The sequence below is a fragment of the Alexandromys fortis genome, unplaced genomic scaffold, assembly GCF_014885135.2.
Source record: "Alexandromys fortis isolate MF-2015 unplaced genomic scaffold, M_Fortis_MF-2015_v1.1 scaffold_87, whole genome shotgun sequence".
Classification (NCBI taxonomy): domain Eukaryota; kingdom Metazoa; phylum Chordata; class Mammalia; order Rodentia; family Cricetidae; genus Alexandromys; species Alexandromys fortis.
The window spans coordinates 7,137,290-7,158,447 of NW_026067971.1; the positions used below are offsets into that span (position 1 = coordinate 7,137,290).

Below are 21,158 nucleotides of genomic sequence, written 5' to 3' on the forward strand. Positions count from 1 at the left end.
TCTCCCGTACACTGCGATGGCCTTAGAAAGCCTCTATTTATTACAGAGTTTTCTAACGTTTAACGTATTGCCTAAAACTCTACTAAAAACTCTACTGGTAAGATCTCAGAGTAATGGAGTGACTGGCCTGTCAAAGTTACAGATCTCCGTGGACTCTCAGTTCAGTTATAAACAATGAGACTATTGAACTCTAAGGTTCTAGCAGGAACATTATCAATCTCTGTTATTCTTTTAAGACTGCTTGGAGTTTTTTTAATTGTTTTTATTGCACTATACATTTTTCTCCCCTCCCTTCCTCCCCCATGACCCCCACACTCCCAGTTTACTCAGGAGATCTTATCTTTTTCTCCTTCCTATTCAGATCCATATTTGTCTCTCTTAGAGTAAGTTTACAATATTTCAATTAAACTAAAAATTATACACTGCTATTCACATAATAGACATTATATGTTTCCAAAATACTTGATAAGCTGATTCTTTAGCTCTTACAGATACTGAACTATATTGTACAAATATTGTACCTTTAAATAATTACATGGCATTAGTAGGTTTCAATCAGTCACACACTAGGTTATTATCCATGGGCTATGTTTTAAAAATGTCTCTTAAAAGCTCATGTGTTAAAGACTGGGTGCAGCCGACAGACTTCTGTGAACTGACTGATTAGCTGTGAGGGCTCAAGTCAACCAGCAGATCAACCCGTCAGTGAGTCATAACAGAACGGTCCTGCTAAGAGGTGGGGACAGGAAGCAGGTCTCTGGAGGCAGGCCTGACAGGATGGCTTGTCCTTGACCCTTCCTGTGAGGTGACCAGTTCTGCTCCATGATGGCCTCCAGACACCTCCTCCATGAGCTCTGTCTTACCACAGGCCACGGACGGCACACTGAACCCAAACAAGTTTTTGTCTCAATGACTTTGTCAGGGCAAGAGAAGTGCCGAGCTCGCCAGCTTGATACATACATAGCTAAATAGTGTGTCTGCCTTGATACATGCATACCTAAATAGTGTGTCTGCCTTGTACATACCCAAATAGTGTGTGTTTGCCTTGATACATACCTAAATAGTGTGTCTGCCTTGATACATACATACCTAAATAATGTGTCTGCCTTGATACATACATACCTAAATAGTGTGTGTTTGCCTTGTGAATCCAACTTGTCGATGTACAGCTGGAGCAAAGCCAAGCCCTTTTTCCTCTGGAATGAAACAAATAATACTATTACACGAAACATTTACATCTAGTTATTTATTAACATTTCTCACTGTGACTCATAGCTAGTCTCCAATCATACATACCAATGTCTCAACGGGGCAAAGTGTCATTACTTTGACTAAGCCCTAGAAATAAAGAAAAAACATTTCAAATTCATATATACTTTTGACCACAATGGAAGTTAAAGGAGACACCCGGGCTAAGGAGATGAGCTCCCCTGGCCTCATGGCTACGTCTACGGCAAACTAACCGCAGTCAGCTCTGCACACAGAACAAAGTGAGGTATGACTTGGTGTGGTTTCAAAGGCAATGGTGATTTTCAGTTATGTATAGAATAGCAAGAAAAGGAAATCAAATATGCAGAAGTATAACACACTCATTAAGTGTAACCAAGCTTATGTAGTAGCAAAAGACATTCTTTTCTATTTAAATACTAAGAATTTTCTACACTCAGAGCAAACAAAGATGGAGACGGACAGGGAGTGCAAGCCAGGAGAAGGTCGCCAATAGCTGTTTAGGTTAATTCTAGGAGCTGGGGGAAACTCAAAAAGAATAAAATTATTTTAAAGTATAAATTAATCAAAATAGAATTTAAAACTCAGTTCGGTAGTCTTGCTAGCCATATAGTCTGGCTTTTGGCATAGATGGGAAACCATTTCCATCAGCACAAAAACTCAACCAGAAGCAGCAGCAGCACCTGCAGAGGCCGAGAAGGAAAGGGACTGCAGGCACACATTACTTTGGCAGAGTTCAGAATAGGCAGGGAGCTGCTTTAGAGCTGAATATATATTCTGCTTACCTGAGGCACAGCGAGAAAACTCTTGATTTCTAAGTACCGATGGAGTAGGCTGTTGTCTTCTAATCTCAGTAAGCTGTTCTCCAAAAGTTCCTACAGATGAAATACACACGTACATTCAAGGTGACATTGACAGTCGCTTTATTTATTTATTTATTTAGTTAGTTAGTTAGTTAGTTAGTTAGTTAGTTTTTCGAGACAGAGTTTCTCTGTGGTTTTGGAGCCTGTCCTGGAACTAGCTCTTGTAGACCAGGCTGGTCTTGAACTCACAGAGATCCGCCTGCCACCCCTGCCCGAGTTGCATTATTTTTAATATTTATAATGCTAGCAGACCAGCTGTAAAGATGGCTCAACAGAGGAAAGGGCTTACCCAAGCCTGATGACCTGAGTCCCCAGAACACATACAATGGAGAGAACTGGCTCCTGCAGGTTGTCCTCTGACCTCCACAAATGCACGTGCATGCGTACACACACACACACACACACACACACACACACACACACACACACACACACACAGAAATGGTAGCAAATGAATCTTACCAATCCTTTTGAGAAAACAGACTGTTCTGTTCTGAAAGAAAACATTGAAAGTTATCATTATGGTTTTCTAGTTTTTTTAGAATGGTTCCTTACTTTAGGAGAAGCAAATGAACACTGAAATACAAGGTCGGGGGCCACACGCCCTGGCCTCTGCACTGCATGTTGCTAAGGAAGAACTTGAACCCTGTTCCCGCTCCCCCAGGACTGTTCAGTGATGCCATCCGATCCTGAGATTTCATCTTACCTTTGCAGAAGCACTTCGATGTGTTCCATGTTCAGCTGCAAAAGGTGCAACGGGCTAAAATGTGAAAGAATAAAAAAAGATGTTTAGAATAGGCAATTTCCTCTCCTAACCACTGATAGACAAACCCACAAGAGACCACATGCCAGATAAGACCTCAGCACTGACCTCCAATCACAGCCCAAACCCCCCCCCCCTCTCTCTCTCTCTCACACACACACACACACACACACACACACACACAGAGAAATTTATACACATACTATTTGGCTCAGTGGTTAAGAGCATTGCCTGCTCATCTAAAGGTCCTGAGTTCAATTCCCAGCAACCACATGGTGGCTCACAACCATCTGTAATGAGATCTGGTGCCCTCTTCTGGCCTACAAGCATGAATGTAGGCAGAACACTGTATACAAAATAAATAAATAAATCTTAAAAAAAAAAAAAGAAGCAGCAGCAAGAACTAATGGGCCAAACAGTGATTTAATTAATACAGTTTCTGTTTGTTATTTTGGGGCTGAGCATCCAGTGACAAACAAGCGGCCTCCTACTACACAGAGTGGTGGTTCCCTTAGTCAGCGGAGAGGGCAAGCCTTTATCATTAGAGGTTTAGTAATTCTGGGTCTTCTGCTTCCCCCAGCTGAGAAGTCTGCCAACAAGATCGCTCAAGGTCCCCTATCAGTGAGCAAGTTAGGAGGCCTCTCGCCCCCTACTCTGGCTGTGTGCTGTGTAGCTCACAGACCTCCAGACACAGAATACTGTAGCCTGTGCCTGTGGGGCTCACAAGGCCCCCCTCTTCTCTCTTACAGCTCCACTGGGGGAGTCTCCCCATCCCAGGCATTTCACCTAGCACGCAACGTTGGGGGTGTTGTTTCCCTTATAACCCCAATTCCAGTGTGGCTGTACTTCACCTGTCTGTCTCCATGCCTTTCATGCCCCCCATCTCCCTGCAAGCCACACACTAACTGTCTTTTCTCTCCAGGCATCTCTGATCTGCCTCTTTCCGTGGACAGTGTGTTAGCATACATGTAAAGTATACTAAGTCAGTCAAGAGTTTGATATTGACTCTTACCTTAAGACCATTGGAAGCTGATCAATACCGATGCCCTGAACAAATACTAGGTATGTCAGAGAGGCCACAGAGTCTGCCAACTGTCTGTCTTCTTCTTCCTCCAACTCAAGGCAACCCCATGTCCTTTTTTTCCTTCCATGATTAAGAATAATTTGGGGGACAGGGTGTCCAATTTCTGATAAAAATCCCTGTGAAATAGGTTTTTTCAAAAGTAAGCTATTGGCAAATTAACTATATTATCACCCTTTATTCTATATCCACACCCTGTATAATCCCTTATCTGTTTGAAGGCGTATAGAATTGAGATACTTGCTTTAATAATCAGTCCCACGATTAGACTGTCTCAGACACTGATGGCACTTAAGTGAATATGAACGGCCCCATAGGTTCATATATTTGAATGCTTAGTCACCAAAAAGTGGCACTGCTTGAGAAGGAATAGGAGGCGTGGCCTTGTTTAAGAAGCTGTGGTCTTACTGGAGGGAGTGTGTCAGTGGAGGTGGGCTTTGAGGTTTCCAAACCCCAGAGCAGGTCTAGCAGTGTCTCTCTCTTCCTGCTGTCCGTATGTCTGAATGTAAAATTCTCAGCCGTTTTCCCAGCACCGTGTCTGCCTGCATGTTGCTGTGCTCCCCACAATGAGGATAATGTACTGAACCTCTAAAACTGTCAGCAAGCCCCAGTAAACGCCTCCTTCCCGAAGCACTGTCGTGGTGTCTCCTCACAGCAGGAGAACCCTGACTAAGATGGGGAGGAAGTCTGCTGGCCTCAGATCAGCTGGTTCTGAGTTATTCAAAAGATTGCCCTGATGGGACTGACATATTCAGACTGCTTTTTTTGCTTTGTTTTATTGACTTATTTACATATTTATTTTGAAACATCAAAATAAATTTTGAGACTAAAATTAATAAAGTATCCACACAAATGAGTTTTGTTGACAGCCAGACTGTCTGATTGCTAGACAGAGGGCTTTAGCGTGAGCTAGAGCAAACCACTGCAGGGGGCTGGGGGGATGGCTTAGCCGTGAGGAGCACTGGCTGCTCCTGCAGCTTGCAACCACTCATAATTCCAATGAATTCTCTTCTGGCCTCCTTGGCTGTTGTACACCCGTGGTGCACATAAAAAAGTCATACACTTTGTAATAAGATAAAATGAGTAACTTTACAACACAAATGAAGCTGGACATGGTGGCATGCGCCTTTAATCTTAGCACTTGGAGACAGAGGCAGGTGGATCTCTGAGTTCAAGGCCAGCTTGATCTTCGGGGAGAGTTCTAGTATAGCCAGAGTTATATAGTGAGAGAAAGACAGGAACCATTTCAACATGAAAAAAGTATAAATGCTTCAGAGAGAGCAGTGGATGAGAGGGGCAGGCTTCACAAGTGCAGACCTTCAGGGGACAGCCATGTTCTGGAGGTGACGGTGGTGACTGCTTAACCTCAACGCTACACTGAGATGGGGCCTGGGTGCTCTTCTAAAGGATCCAGCTCAACTCCTGGCACCCACGTGCTGGCTAACAACCAAAACCTCTTCTGGCTTCCACAGGTCCTACATGCATGTGGTACACAGACACATTCAGGCAAACACACACACACAATTTTAAAAAAATACTACTAAATCAATAGCAATGATTTATATTATAATGTTAAGAGGAAAATACACAGGTGTATATATGATATAACCATTCAAGACCTTATATGTATGTATATATATTTTTTCCTATTTATTAACATACTAAGTAGAAACATTTGTAAGGCTTTGGATAACGAGTTACTATTTAATTGCCATCTTGTTTATATGTGTTCTAAAAAAAGTTACACATTACCCTATTAGTAAATTATCAATTTACATGCTCATATGAAATAGATCAGAATATAGAAGAATAAAATTTAAGATTACAGGAAATATTATAGCTATAGTATATATAGATTTGACTGGCTGTACTTACTATTATTTCAGATGCAAAACTCCAAAAAGGGTCCTTTCCAACTTCTTCAGACTGTTTAAGGAATTGCGCTGTCAGCAAAGGGCACTTCAAGCACTTGCAACAGCTAAGGCATAAGAAATAGGTAATTATGGGTCAGTATCCCAAACACAGCATTCAGGTCTAGCTTTACATGAAAGATAAGCACTGCTTGACTTACTCGGGCGGAAATCATTGTCATGGTCACAGTCCGAGGGCTCGCTCTCAGGGGAAGGACTGTGCTGTTTTCAGAAGAGGGGCTCAGCTTGCTGGAATCCTCTACTCTTCCACTAGGTCCTAGCACCCCATGTTAAACTTCCTAGTCTAGAATTGTGCTACTATTTTATTATAAATCAACTCATGTTTTATTATAGTAGCACAAATGGCCTAAGGCAAGCACCAATAATAATGTGTCTAAAACATGAATCCTGGGCTGGAGAGATGGCTCAGAGATTAAGAGCACTGGCTACTTTTCCAAAGGTCCTGAGTTCAATTCTCAGCAACCACTTGATGGCTCACAGTCACATGTAATGAGACCTGGTGCCTCTTCTGGCCTGCAGGCATAATGTTGTACATAATAAATAAATCTAATAAAAATAAAATAAAAAATATACCTCTTTAAAAAAAAGCATGAATCCAATCTCATTAGTAACAGTAATGGGGAAAACATGAGAATGCCTGGGTAGGCTCCATATGCTGAGATTCAATTCCGTTTCTCAGAGATCCGCCTGCCTCTACCTCCCAAATGCTGGGATGAAAGGTGTAAACCACTATTGCCCAGTTACTTTATTTTTAATCCAACTTTATTCTGTGACTAAGTCTTTTCTAGTTCTTTAAAACAGCCTTTAAAAAAAAAGTTTCTTAGACGACAAACAAACTGCCTCATAAAAACCAACCTTAAATGCCCTAATCCTGCAAAACAGAAAAGTAACAATGGCACTAATTTCCCAAACTAGAAAAAGATATGTCCAAGATATGTTTAAATACAAATTCCATGTATAATTTACAATTTAAGATTTAACAATAGCATTAGTTTCCCAAACTAGAAAAAGATATGTCCAAGATATGTTTAAATACAAATTCCATGTATAATTTACAATTTAAGATTTCTTAGCGGAGTCACATAAGAAAAGTTGTGAGAAATAATTTTCCCAATTAGCCCAATCTAACTAAAATATTTTGATAGGTCACAAGTATGCAAAGATTACTTAGGAATTTTATTGCGTTTTCTTTCTTCTTATGGTGCCTGTTATTTGTTTTGGAGGTTTTGTTTTGATGGTTTTTTTGTTTTGTTTTGTTTTGTTTTGTTTTTGTTTTTGAGACAGGTTATTCTGTAACTCCGTCTCTGGCTTTCATCTCGCCATCCTCCTGCCTCAGCTCCTGAGGGCTGGAATGACAGGTGAGCACCACCTTATCCAGGTATGTCTCCCCTTGTATAACTGCCCGTCTTCAAGTCTGGAGGCGATTCTATGCTGATGGCACGCCCTCATTTGGACCATCCCTATGCCAACTGATGGGCACGTGGCTGAACCTGAGGTCGGGATAGATGCTCAGCTGTTTGGTCCTCTGCTGCTCTCAGATGCATTCCCCAGACAGAACAAACTCCGAGTTAAATGCCTGTACTGCTCCCACTTTCCGCCTTTGCTGGCTGTGCTGGGTGAAAGTAAACTCAGTGAAAGGTTTGATTTTATACTGGCAGTGCCTCACTGCACAGCCACGATTCACCAGGTCAGCATTAGGTCTGTCTGAAATTCAAAATCCAAAACAAGATTTCTATGTACCAATAAGAAACGCAGGGTAACTGAGCTACCACTTACTCACTCCACTGTGAGATGTCCTTCAAAACAGACTTACAATTTTAGTAATTCATCTTTTAACTTTTCATTTTCCTTGTTTTCTTTGTTTTCAGTCGCTTCTTCCACAAAAGGTCTCATGAACTCTGTTAAGGCCTCGCAGCACTGACAAAGGCCATAATCATCTGTCTGTATTTGTTCCTTAGAGTACGGCACAGGGAGAAGAGACAGTTGACTCCAAAGGGTGGACAATGCCAACCCAACCGAGTACACCTTGTTGGGGAGCTTCTGAATAACTGCAACAGAAACAAGCGTAAGCAGCTGCACACAGGACAAGAGGAAGTCAGCATTTAGAAGGTTCTGGATCTTTAGCAGGCAGAGCCTTGCTGAGAGGCAGGCTGTGAGGTGGCGTGGCCTGAGCGCACCACTCTCTCGCTACGACCAGCACCTCTCACTACTGCTACCGTGCCTCCCCACCATGGCGGACTGTACCCCTAGCCAGACCAACATTCTTCCTCCCCTGCCGCCACCGCGATGGACTGTATCCACCATGTCCCCCACTGCATCCCTAACCTACATCAACAGTTCTTCCTCAGACTGCCAGGTGCCAGGCACTTGGACACAGCATTAAGAAAATCAACTAATAAAGTGTTTCTATAACTGGTTATTTTTTCTTATTTTTGATTATAAGCATAAAATATGAATGGAAAATTACACAGCACTATAAAATGGATAAGAGTATTATAGAGCTTTTTGTGCCCTTAGAAGATTTTGAATATTTGAGAATTATAAGGTTGGTTGACATTCAGATTTAAATGAATTTATTCTAATGTCCAGGTCCCTATCACATTCTGAAGTGTATATGATTTCTAAAATGGAAATAACTTCTTTCATGGAAAAGTGTTTGTCTTGGCTGCTGAGGCATATTATTTGCCAATACTAAGCCACAAAGCTTTCTCGTTCTCCATGCTTCGTTTCAGTCTCTAGACAGACCTTTCCACTTCAACCTCCCAAACCGGAAGCTGAGCAATACCCTGCTGCTATCCCAGATTGCATGCTACAGGTCACAGCTGACCACTAAATATGCTTACAGGGAAAATCCTAACTATAAACTGTGCAGAAGCCAGGGACCTAGAGAGATGGCTTAGTGGTTAAGAGCACTGGCTGCTTTTCTAGAGGACCTGGGTTCCATTCCCAGCACCCATGTGGAGGCTCACAAGCCACTCTAACTCCAGTTCAAAGGAAGTGATACCCATTTCTGGCCTTAAAGGACACCAGGCACGCAAGTAGTGTGCAGATATGCAATCAGACAAAACACTCATACATGTAAAAATTTTTAATTAAAAAATGAAAGCTAACTAACGAGTTGTCAAAGTACTGACTGAGCAGCACCTTCCAGGCACCTCGCAGCGTTCCCACAGCTCTGCTGGAGTAGCCTAGGGGCAGGGCACTCAGTGACTGTCCACATTTAGGGGCAAACATCAAGGTACATTTGCAAATACAATAAGAAATACTTGGATATCAAATTCTCATTACCTGTCTGTAGTGGCTGAAGTAAAAGAAGAATAGTTTGGGAAATCTGTTTTCCAGAGGGCTCTTCAATGAGTTCAAGCAAACCCAACAACAATTCCTTTGGGTTACATAACTATAAAAATATTCACAATTGAACCTGTTTAATACAAGTTGTATTTAAAGCCACGTGATTACCATTTTAAAGAAGACATACTGAGAAATACAGTTACATTTGCTTATGCCCTAGAAATTGATAAAAGGATCTTCAGAGACCGTGCCTCCTGTTGGCTGCTGTAGACGAAGGGCCCCCTTTGGTTCTTTCTGAACAGGTGATTTGTGGTGCGCCCTGACAGCCACCTCACCGCCTTGCTTTTGAGAATCCTCAGAACCAACACCCACTATCTGAAGGAAGTGCCTCTTCCCTAACAATCACTTGTGTGTGCGCCTCCAGTCTCTAGTTTCCACATTAGGTTTCATCACGGGACTTTCAAACAAACTCTATTGTTGATCCCCACACACCTCCTCCGTCCTCCCCACCCCCCCTCCCCACCCCCCTCCCTCACACCCCTTATAATCCTTTCAGCTTGCATGTCTCTAGCAGCACTAAAATGTGATTCTGGGTCTAATGTGCACAAGGGTCAGCATGGCAGTAAACCGGTTCAACAACACTCACTTCGTCTGTATAATGAGAACACGCGTTAAATTAGAGGCTTATAGCCCTTTACAGGGTCTCAGACTGGATAATTCTTACATCTGGAAACTTTGGAAAATGCGAGATGGAACTGCCCACCCATCCAGCCAAGCACGCCTGGGCATTGCAGAAGAGTAACTGAACAAAGCCCGACATGCAGGGCACTGCAGAGCTGCTGCTCCGACGGACGGAACCAGGTATCCCGACTCACCTTCACTAGTAAGTCAAACACCAGCAAACAGTCCTTCCTTTCATCCTCTTCCCCGTTCCTCAGGAGGCAGCGGACAACAGGACCAACAAGATTCCAGCCCATGGACTTGATGACGGTCTGCAAAGCATGGCGGAGTAGACACAGTCGTCTAGAGAACTCTTGGTGCTGCCTGACTAAGGGAGCAGAGGCCAGGCTGGTGAGGCTCACATGTCACCACTGTCCTCTGGGCTCACAACAGCCATCACCGGCTCAAACACTTTAATGTTTTCACCGAGGGAGACAGAACAACCTCCACTTTCACCCAGCAACTACATCTTCCTAGGACCTAAACAGTTCCGTCACTTCTGACAAGACAGTTGATTTGCTCAGGACAAGCAGGTACTTAGCTTCCACAGAGAATTTGCTTCTCTTGATTCAAAAGGAAGACCAGACTATCAATGCCTGTAAACTGTTCGCAGTTCTTTGGACAATCTCTAAATAAAATTCTTTCTTTCTTTCTTTCTTTCTCTTTCTTTCTCTTTCTTTCTTTCTTTCCTTTTTTCTATCTATCTATCTGAATGAAGAAAAATGAAGTCACATTATCTATCTATCTATCCACCTACCTACCTACTAGATAGATAGATAGATAGATAGATAGATAGATAGATAGATATGTGACTTCATTTTTATTCTCTCCCACACATAACTTTCTTTTCTTTTTTTTTTCTTGAGACAGGGTTTCTCTATGTAGCCCTAGCTGTCCTCGAACTCACTCTGTAAACTCAAACTCACAGAGATCCGCCTGCCTCTGCATCCTGAGTGCTGGGATTAAAGACACGCACCACCACTGCCAGGCAATTTTCTTCTCTTTTCAAACACATGTCAAATGCTTCCCACACAAAAGTTTATCTTCACAATTAATGATTCGCATTCATCTCAAAACCAGATTTTCAAAATTAGCAATGTATCCCAGCTCTATTTTCTTTCAGTCATTAATACATACCATACACATAGCATCTAATACACTAGGTTCTAACACATCAGAGAAAAATCTCATGTGTGTGTGAGGATCCCTACCAACCAAGGCTCTCAAACAGCAGTGTGTGCATGTGAGCATCCCCAAGCCTTAGAGAAATTCAAGGAGCTTTATCAAGCTGTGAAGACCCCTCACAGAGAGGAATTATCGTCAGCTTTGCTTGGATCAGTCAGACACGTGGGTGTTTTTATCAAGCTGCAGCATAAATATTAAAGTTGCCTTTCTGACAATTATTTGCTTTGGTTGTTCTTGTTTTGAGACAAGGTCTTAAGATGCTCCCCAGGCTGGTCTTGCGTTCCTAGACCCGAGTGGTTCTCCCCAGTTGGCCACCCATGACACTGTGCTTTCACAGGCTCCAAACACTGTGATGGAAATATCCAAATACACTGACTCGGACGAAAGGCGGCTGTCTATCTTTTACTGTCTGAAGGTCTGAACTGAAGTACATTAGAGATCTATAGTCATGTCAGTTTTTAAAAATTCACCTTTCTCTTTTCATTCAATGAAATTGATGCTTAGAATATGGTAGAAAATGAAGTACAAATTTTAATGAACAAAATCTAAGAATTCAATTATCATTAAAGACATCCATTACTAGGCTGGGTAGTGGTGGCTTACACCTTTAATCCCAGCACTCGGGAGGCAGAGGCAGGCAGATCTCTGTGAGTTTGAGGCCAGCCTAGTCTACAAGAGCTAACTACTAGTTCCAGGACAGACTCCAAAGCTACAGAGAAACTCTGTCTTGAAAAAACAAAAACCCCCAAATACCACACAGACAGACAGACAGACACACACACACACACACTTGAACATATACATACATTATTATTACTCTCTGTCTCTGTGTGTCGGTGTGTATGATGGGGGAGGACACACGCCATCGAGCACAGGTGGAGCTCCAGGAACAACCCTGTGGAATCTCCTTTGCTTCCACCTTTACATGGGTTCCAGAAATTGAACCCAGGCCATGGTCATCAGGTATTTTTGCCCATGAGCCATCTCCCTGCCCAGGTATCTCCCTGAATATTCTTCCAGGGCTAGTTATGTCTTCTGCCCAGCACTTGTATCTCAGAGAGCGCTGTAACTCACACCCCTACTTCTTCCAGATCTCCACACAGTCCCTCTCCTTCACCGTGGGTTCAGTTTCCTCTGTTACACTTCCACTCTTCTTAGAGTGTGTTAGAATGTCACATTGTAAGCCAGGCGTGATGCCACATGCCTTTAAATCCATAATTTAGGAGACAAAGGTAGGAGGATTTCTGTGAGTTCGAGGCCAGTTTGATCTAAATAGGAGCTCCAGGACGGTAGGACTATACAGAGAAGACTGTTCCTAACCAATAGAACAGAATACTGGAGTTCTTCTGGGCAGAGACTATTTTGTTCATTGTTACATCTAGTGCCAGTAGCAAGCACAGAACCTGTTACAAAGTAACACAGCAGGTCTTGTTGACCAAGGAAGCGAACAAAGGAGGTAACAATAAAGGCTAGATAATGCCTGTTAGCTTTCCAGAATTCATGTTATGAATTAGTAACTAAGTTTTAAAATATTACTTTAAATATTAAGTACTCTTTTCCTTTTTTTTGTTTTTCTTTTTTTTCTTTCCTTTTTTTTTTTAGACAGGGTTTCTCTGTTTAACAGCCCTGTCTGTCCTGGAACTGACTCTGCAGACTAGGACACTAGGCTGGCCTTGAACTCACAGACATCTGCCCGCCTCTGCTGCCCAAATGCTGGGATTAAAGGTGTGTGCCACCACTTCCGGGCTCTGAATTATTGAATTAGAGTAAATTCGCCTTTTAAAATCTGGCTCCTAGATAGGCAGGATAATTAGTTCCTTAATGACATCTGACTTTCCATTCCCAGAGCCCCTGGCCCTGCACAGTCCTCCATGGAACTTAGCATCTTTCCTCCTCCTTCCTCTGTTTCTTTCTGATGCTGGCCAGAGCCCTGACATACTTTTTCTGGAACTGTGGGCTTCTTTGCTTTCTCTACAGCGCCAGTTCTCGCCATATGGCTGCCTGCTACCACATGGCTGACCTCTAGGCCAGCTTAGTTTAAGCCCAGGCTTTTGTTTCTTTTCTATTCCCTGGGCAGCTGCTGAGATTACAGCTTGCTTGGCCCAGAAAGGTTTCCTCTTAAACTCTAATTCAATTATCCTTAAGCTTAAAAAGCAAAATGGTCGTAGCCTGTGCACAGCACTTTGCCAGCTGCACTTCCTTCAAGTGATCCTGTACGATAGCCAGCCAAACTCTTAATATATCTGAGTTAAAGGACTGTTTAAATGTGTATGTATGTAGTGTGTGTGTGTATGTAGTGTGTGTGTATGTAAGTAGCGTGTATGTATGTAGTGTATGTGTGTATGTAGTGTGTGTATTGTGTAGTGTGTGTATGTAGTGTGTGTGTTGTGTAGTGTGTGTATGTAGTGTGTGTGTGTATGTACATGTGTGCACATATGAAACAGCATGTGTGTGGAGGTCAGAGGACAAGTTGGAGGTTGTTGGTCTCAGCGATAAACTCAAATCGCTATACTTGGTGGCAAGTGACTTTACCCATTAGCCATCTTGCCTATCCTGAATTTTAGCTAAACATTTTATAAACATCAGCTACAAGCTTACCAGGCACTGTAGAATGATGTCTTTCAGAATTTATAGACTCTAGCGTTAACTATCTCATGGTCTTTGTTAGGGAGGGAAAGAATAAATCAGTATACAGGAAGAATTAGATACAGACTTAAAAACCAGGCTGGCATCGAACTCAGAGCTCCACCCACCTCTGCCTCCCGACTCCTACCCCTGACATACCTCTGCAATGCTTTGACATGAGACGGTGGCAGAACCAGAGCTTCCATCTCTCCAGCTCCAAGCCCATGGCTTACCCACGTTCCAGCCGCTTTTCATTGGGGGCAGTTTTGCTCTTAAGTTCCCAGGGGATAAGACAAGGTCTAAAGACTTTTGATTGGTGTTGGTAGAGAGGGTGCTATGGGTACAACAGGTAGAGACCAGTGCTGCTGAATGTCCTACACTGCACAGGACAGTGGCCCTGGCCAGGATAGAAGCAGGTGTTAAAGTCTACATTACAGGGTCTTAAGACAAGTCCATCTTCGTATGGCTTTTAAAAACACTAACACAAAACAGATTAGCAGTAAATCAGGACCCATCCTGAAACTGTCATCTGGCAAGAAAATAAAACTGTAATCAATGTTTGATGTGCGAGGTGATTTATGCTGTGAATATGTTTTATTGTCATTGGTTAATAAGGAAGCTGCTTTCAGTCAGTGGCTTAACAGAGTAAAGCCAGGCTGAAAGAGATATATATAGAGAGAAAGTGGAGTCAGAGAGAATCCATGTAGCCGCCACAGGAGACAGAAGCCTCTGCCAGAGCCCGCTGAAACTTTGCTGGTAGGCCACGTCCTTACAGTGATGCACAGATTAATAGAGATGGGTTAGTTTAGGATATAAGAGCTAACTAGAAACACATCTAAGCTATTGGCCAAACAGTATTGCAAATGATATAGTTTCTGTGTGATTATTTCGGGAGTCTGGGTGGCCAGGAAATGAACAAACAGCCTCCCCCCACAAGTGTTCAATGTTGTTGTCAGATTATAGAGTACAAAGATGACTGTCCAGACACTGAGCCTAAACCTCACTATCTTTACATCTATCCCATTAACTACTTAGAAACATACTAAAAATAAACCACTCAGCCACAAAATACCTGAGGACCAATATGCCATGCTCTCCTTCCTCCTCTGCCTCGCTGACACAGATGGGCCGCTAAGGGCTGAGACAATGGCCAGAACAACAGAGGGACTCAAGATGAGGACACATCTCTGACCTCTGATATGCACCACAGCATGCCTATGCCCACACTCACGTGTACAAACATGGACACACACACATGCACATCATACTCTCGCCACAGCATGCCTACGCCCACACTCTCGTGTACAAACATGGATACACATGCACGTCATACTCCTACCCAAAAAAATTTAAAAGACGAGATCCTAGGCCTCTTTTCTGTCTCTTGTGAACTCAGTATCTCCCCTGCCCTTTACGCTTTAATGACCTAATCTTAAAGAGTCACATACAAATCTACATCTGAATATTTGCTGTCTTAAAAGATAAAAATTCTCAAGGGCAACTTTCTTGCATCTTACAAGCTTTCTCTTCAACTTGGGCTGCCTTTTTTTTAAAAATTGAGATCACATCCTGTATAGCAGATGCAAATACCAAACAACAAAAACACAGAAAAACAAACAAACCAGCTGGGCGGTGGTAGCTCACGCCTTTAATCCCAGCACTTGGGAGGCAGAGGCAGGCGGATCTCTGTGAGTTGGAGAACAGCCTGGTCTACAAGAGCTAGTTCCAGGACAGGCTCCAAAACCAGAGAAACCCTGTCTCAAAAAAACAAAAAAACAAAACAAAAAAAAAAAAAACCATAAACCAAAACAGCCGTTTTTTATGGCTCACCTGCTCTCATTCCCCATAATCAACATCTCTTTTATTCTTTCCCAATTTTCTTGTAAGTCTGGGGCCACAGCTCAGGCGGTAGAGTGCTTGCCTAGCATGCACAAAGCTCAAGGCTCAGTCCTCAGCACCAGGAAAACCTGATGTTGTGGTACACACCTGTGATCCCAGGTGGGGGTCGTAGAATAATGAGTTCAAGGTCATCCTCAACTATGTAGCCAATTTGAGGCCATCTGGTCTCAAACAAGACAGAAAGAAAAGAAAGAAAGAAAGAGAAAGGAAGGAAGGAAGGAAGGAAGGAAGGAAGGAAGGAAGGAAGGAAGGAAGGAACTTTCTTTTAAGCCCAAATCCAGCAAAGGAGTCAAGAGCTCCAAATTCTGAATTGTGGATGTCACATAAAAGCTGAGGTATCTTTCAGTGATTGCTTCTTATCTATATAGTGATTGTTTTTTCTTTTATCATATTGCCCAGGAGGTCTTGAACTTGTGTGCTCAAGTAGTCCTCCCCCTCAGCCTTTTAGTAGCTTAGAGGTGTAGGTGTTACAAGATGAGTTTCATGGCAATGCCTATCTGATGAGAGGCTGGAAGGCTCAATAAGGTAGCATATGGAAAACATCCGGCACGGAACTTAAAGATTAGTGACTTTAGTATTGGTAGCAACTAAAAGTATTGTCAGAAGTTATCCTTTGATAATGTGATTGGGAAAATCAAGAAAACTTAAAAATGCAGAGCGAGGGACCAGAGGGATGGCTCAGCAAAATACTTGCTGCACAAAATGAGAACCTGTGTTCAGATCCCCAGAACCAGCACAAAAAGCTAGGGACACGGGCGTGCACTGGTAATCTAAGCACTGGGGAAGCTAGGCACACCTGCAGGCGTTGTTAATCAAAGAGTTAGGGAAAGCTAGACAAACCAGCAAGCACTGGTCATCCAAGCACTGGGGAAGTAGAGAGTCAGATCTCTAGAGTTTGTTGGCCACCCAGCCTAGACGAGTCTATGAGCTCCAGGTTCAGTGAGAAACATTGTTTCTAAACATGGGAAGAGATGAAGAAAGCACTCAATGTCAATTTCTAACCTTGACACGCACTCACACAAACATGTACATACTCCCCCCACACACCACAAACACACAACAAAAACCACAGTGAGTTTTAAGAACACTAGGACAGCACGGGCTAAAGACTGTCTCAAAAACAAATCCTCACAAAATTGTGTTGGGGACTATAAAAGTATGTTGTAGTTGATTACAGTCTCAATAGGGAGCCTCACATGCAGGGGTGTCCTAAGTGCACAGACAGGAAGGATACAGAAGGAAGGTCACAGCTTTTGTCCCTTCGCCTTTCCTTCCTCTAGCGTGTACGCGGTGAGCTGCTGCTGCTGCTGCTGCTGCCTCCTTCACTATCATCAGAACCCAATTCCCTAAAGCTTTCATTGACCGAGGACCAGCAGACGGGACTGCTGAGGCACCTAGCAGGGGACAGCCACTGTGGGACTATGCTGACTCCTGAGGCACCCAGCCTCTGTCAGAGACCGGGTAACCGCTTTGGTCACTGTGTCTAATCACAGCAGTAGAGAAGTAACTAAGAAGCTAAAGATAACTAAGTGGATTAATGAGTAACAACAATGTATCATTCCCTTCCCAACTAGAGACTGAAAAGTAGACACAAAGTGTGCTCACCTTGTTCTTTTCCTCTTGAATAATTTCCAGCAGCTGGTCTACATGCCCGTCCTCGATGCATCTTTGGCCTGCTAACTGGAAGAGGCCAAAATCCTCTTCTTTAAAATCATGCTCCTCTAGGATTTGCTGTTAAAATAGAAAAAAGTACAGATGCAAATATAGATTCGGTATGAATGAGTTCCTGATTTTGTCTCGGGGAAGAAAAGGAAACCTTAAATTCTAGAGAAAGTGCGATAAATACATAAATATTTTAACAATTGACTTTATTTTGCCCTTGAAACAGGCTCTCATGATGAAGTTTAAGCTGACCTGGAGACTTCAGATCCTCTTGCCCCAGCCTCTGAATAGTGGTTATAAGCATGAGTCAGTATGGCTCAATGCATGATCTTAAACCTACTGTATCAAAGAAACCTATGAAAACAATCATAGGTCTAAAATTAATGGATATTGGGGCTAGAGAAATGGCTGGGTGGATAAGAGCATATGTTGCTATTACAGAGGACCTGAGTTCAATTCCCAGCACCCAGGTGAGGTGGCTCACAACTACCTGCAACTACAGCTCCAGGTGGATCTGACACCTTGGGCTTCCATAAGCACCTGCACACACTGAGAGTTGAGGATTTCTTTTTAATGTGTGTGTGTGTGTGTGTGTGTGTGTGTGTGTGTGGCACACACACGAGTTTAGGATTTTTTTTATTTTATATATATGAGTGTTTGCCTACAGTAGGTGTGTGCCTGGTGCCCATGGAAGCCAGCAGAGGGTCTAGGAGTTGGGTAATAGACCCAGGTCCTCTGTGAGAACAACTGAGCCATTTTTCTAGCCCTCCTCTTTTATGAGACAGGGTCTCTCTACAGAGCCCTGGCTGTCTTGAAAATCACTACGTAGATCAGGCCACCCTCAAATTCACAGAGATCCCCTTGCCTTTGCCTCCTAATTACTAGGATTAAAGGCCACACATGTAAAAATAAAAAAATAATTTAAAAAATCCAGTCTACCTTCCTGATCTTATGCTGTTTATTTACAAATCCAAAGAAGCAGGAATTAGATAAGGCAAATAATATATGAGTGACCACAGCGTAATTAAAGATAATATATGCACTTCCCATAGTTTTCAAAGGTGTTTTCAGGGAATTACTTACACATCTTTTTATTATGCTCTGAAGTTCCTCCACAGCCATTCTGAAATGAACTAATACAAAACACAGTTAATTGTGTGATATCATGAAAATTATGTTTCATTCTGAATTATTAGAAAATACAGTGAACACAATGTAAGTTTTACAGCTCAAATGCTATTACTGAACGTTCGTGTGCTAGCCTAATAAAGCTTTTTTTTTTTTTTTTTTTGGTTTTTCAAGACAGGGTTTCTCTGTAGTTTTGGTGCCCGTCCCGGAACTAGCTCTTGTAGACCAGGCTGGCCTCGAACTCCCAGAGATCCACCTGCCTCTGCCTCCCGAGTGCTGGGATTACAGGCATGCGCCACCGCCGCCCGGCTAATAAAGCATTTTTAAAGCCCTTATCGTATTGCCTAAAAAGCATAACTGTGAAAGAATGAAAAGAGAATAAAGAAAGAGAACCCTAGAGAGAACTTCCTAGAAGAACCTTTTTTCCAACAGGGGAAAATATTCCTTTCATGAAAAAAAAAATCCAAACCGTAGACCTGGGACAAAAATTCTATTCATTAGGGAATTTTTTAAATGTCCCATTGACAAAAACTGAAATCCAACACAATTAAGTCACCCAAAGAAGTCAAAGACTGCGAGGCCCTCCACCCCTTCTCTAGAGGACCTGCCCTCCCCAGAGTAACAAACCAATCCCAGCCAGTGAGATCACCGAAGCCAAGGCCACCGGTGGTGACCAGGACTCTGTGCCGCAGGGGGCTGGAATCTGCCCCGCAGGAGAGGACAGGAAAATCACACCCTACCGCGCCTATGGGCTGAGCCGAGGGGAAGCCATTTGTCCCCGTCTCCCTGTTCCTGCTGGGCAGAGCGTCCAAGCTCCAGCACCTCAAGGGGCCTAGCAGGCGAGCCGCGTGCTGCGCGGATCCTGGCCAGAGAGCCGGGACCAACCCGACCCAGCACGTCCACCTACCCGCCAGACCGCGCGCTCTCTCCACCTCCTTCCTCCACCACCTCGGCCAGCGCAGGCCGCACTCCTGGGCCCGCCCCCTCCGGCGCTCGCTCCTCCCCCCTCGGCCCGCCCCCTCCGGCGCTCGCCCCGCCCTCCCTAGGCCCGCCCCCTCCGGCGCTCGCCCCGCCCTCCCTAGGCCCGCCCCCAGCCCGGTCCGGGCAACGCGTGGAGGCGGAGCCTCGCGGCCGCCGCGCAAACCCTCCCCTTGCCTTCCGACGGCATTTCCTATGGCTGCCTCTGCTGCTCCTCACTGTTTGGGCCCGAGTGCCCGGGCCTCCAGCACCCACCGGAAGGCTGCAGGTAGGAATGCGAGCCTCTTCAGGTGTGGACCCTGAGGCCCTGGTTTGAGTACTACGCACGCGCGGAGTGCTGGCCGAGGCCGTCCCCGGGAGGGAGGGCTCCGGGTGGCGGGTGGCTCCCCACCGCTTCCCTGGTGCGGTCGGGGAAAGAATACCGCAAGAATCCCACACTCTTACGCAGGTGTTTCAGGATCTCCCCCTGCGTGGCTGGGCTGGGGGCCCCTAGGGAACAAGTGGCCGAGACAGGGGTGTTCAGCTGCTTTGAACCTTGTGCCTTGGTACCGGGTCTCTGAGATTCCAGATTCCTTTTTTAAGGCAAACTGTCCATTTGGGAGACGAGAAATATCTATCGTAAAAGTACCCAGTTTGGGTTTTTTTTTTAAGCACTTGATTAAAGTAGATATGATACATGAAAACAACCAGTCCCCAAAGAGACAGATTTTGGTCAAGAAAAATTGAAATGTAGTTAATTTACAGAAACTGTGAAATTTCCTTCCTGTTTACCCTTTTTTGCAAGTTGGAGTTGGAAATGTGAGAGAAAAGGAAACGCGGGCCACAGGGTGGGTTGTTGGGGTAAGACTATGCACTAAATGTGTGTTTACCCTCACTGGTCTCTTCCTTTGCAGGCACTAAACAGACAAGGGCCCTCAAGCCAGAAGACGCTTCCAGAAGGTAGACCACGTGGACAACTGCATTTCACTCTCTTTTTATCTCATTAATCGAATCAGATGTTTTGGTCCTGATGTTTTTTTTTCTGGTCTTGGGAATCGAGCTTCCTTCAGGCTTCATACGTGCTAAAAAAAAAAAAAAAAAAAGCACACTGTTCTGTGCTGTGTTCGCCCGAACAGTTAAAAACGATCATGGATACCTGTTTTGGAGAACATACTTACGAGAAGACGTAGGAAGCACTATTAATTCTCACAACTGTTACATCCTCCAGCTTTAAGAAATCAAACTGGAGGCTCGGACTGTAGGGAACGCCGTTCCTGAATTAACCGAGTAGTCCCTTTCCCTTCTCTTCGGGCGCACACTTACTGTTGTATATGCCAGGCTCTTTGGAACCTTTTGCCTCCTTCGTAACATTAAGTACGGATTTAAAAACAAACAAACCAAACCGTCTTTATTGTTGGGTCTCTCATGTCCCAGAAGATCTCAGGACAGGAGTTGTCTGTGGAGACATTAAATGTATCTGTGGCTCTTCACCCCAAGATTTGCTAGTTCTTCTTCTAGATATTTTCCAAATACGAGATGGCCTGTATTTGGGTTATGAGAAATAGCCGTATGTCGTCACAAATTGCCGTGGGTGCTGTAAGAAAAAGGCTGGCGATGGAGGAGGGGCCAGTGACTTAGATCGGCAGACCTGTGGGTTTTCTAAAAGTCTTCAGACAGTGTAAAGCAGACAGTAGAGATGAGAGACTAACAGCTGGGGTGATAATATGGATGAGGACCCTGAGGTGGGATGGTGTATGACATTCCAAGAGGGGAAGAAGGAGGCGGAATTCTGTTCATGTAGTACCCAGCATGTCACAGTGAGAAAT

At 43.9% G+C, this 21,158-nt stretch overlaps 2 protein-coding genes across 11 annotated transcripts in view; one reads left to right on the plus strand and one right to left on the minus strand.

Annotated features, from left to right (window-relative positions):
• Positions 1-21,158, minus strand: part of Glmn (glomulin, FKBP associated protein) — a 110,100-nt gene that overhangs the window by 9,751 nt on the left and 79,191 nt on the right. For 4 of the 8 annotated variants that reach the window (XM_050155597.1, XM_050155595.1, XM_050155596.1 and 1 more), the window contains exons 1-13: positions 19,283-19,365; positions 18,331-18,380; positions 17,191-17,316; positions 10,032-10,148; positions 9,154-9,262; positions 7,679-7,913; positions 5,810-5,912; positions 3,866-4,053; positions 2,797-2,850; positions 2,553-2,583; positions 2,013-2,102; positions 1,297-1,338; positions 1,123-1,196 (exon numbers count right to left, since the gene is read on the minus strand). In XM_050155597.1, the coding sequence (XP_050011554.1) occupies positions 1,123-1,196; positions 1,297-1,338; positions 2,013-2,102; positions 2,553-2,583; positions 2,797-2,850; positions 3,866-4,053; positions 5,810-5,912; positions 7,679-7,913; positions 9,154-9,262; positions 10,032-10,148; positions 17,191-17,316; positions 18,331-18,369 (1,208 nt within the window). In that variant the 5' untranslated portion in view covers positions 18,370-18,380; positions 19,283-19,365. The other 4 variants (XM_050155598.1, XM_050155593.1, XM_050155599.1 and 1 more) reach the window with 4 other exon arrangements.
• The window catches only part of Rpap2 (RNA polymerase II associated protein 2), a 62,917-nt gene continuing 61,233 nt past the window's right edge, over positions 19,475-21,158 (plus strand). For 2 of the 3 annotated variants that reach the window (XM_050155590.1, XM_050155591.1), the window contains exons 1-2: positions 19,475-19,621; positions 20,247-20,292. In XM_050155590.1, the coding sequence (XP_050011547.1) occupies positions 19,549-19,621; positions 20,247-20,292 (119 nt within the window). In that variant the 5' untranslated portion in view covers positions 19,475-19,548. Of the gene's footprint in view, positions 19,644-20,246; positions 20,293-21,158 lie in introns of all 3 variants that reach the window. The other variant, XM_050155592.1, reaches the window with a different exon arrangement.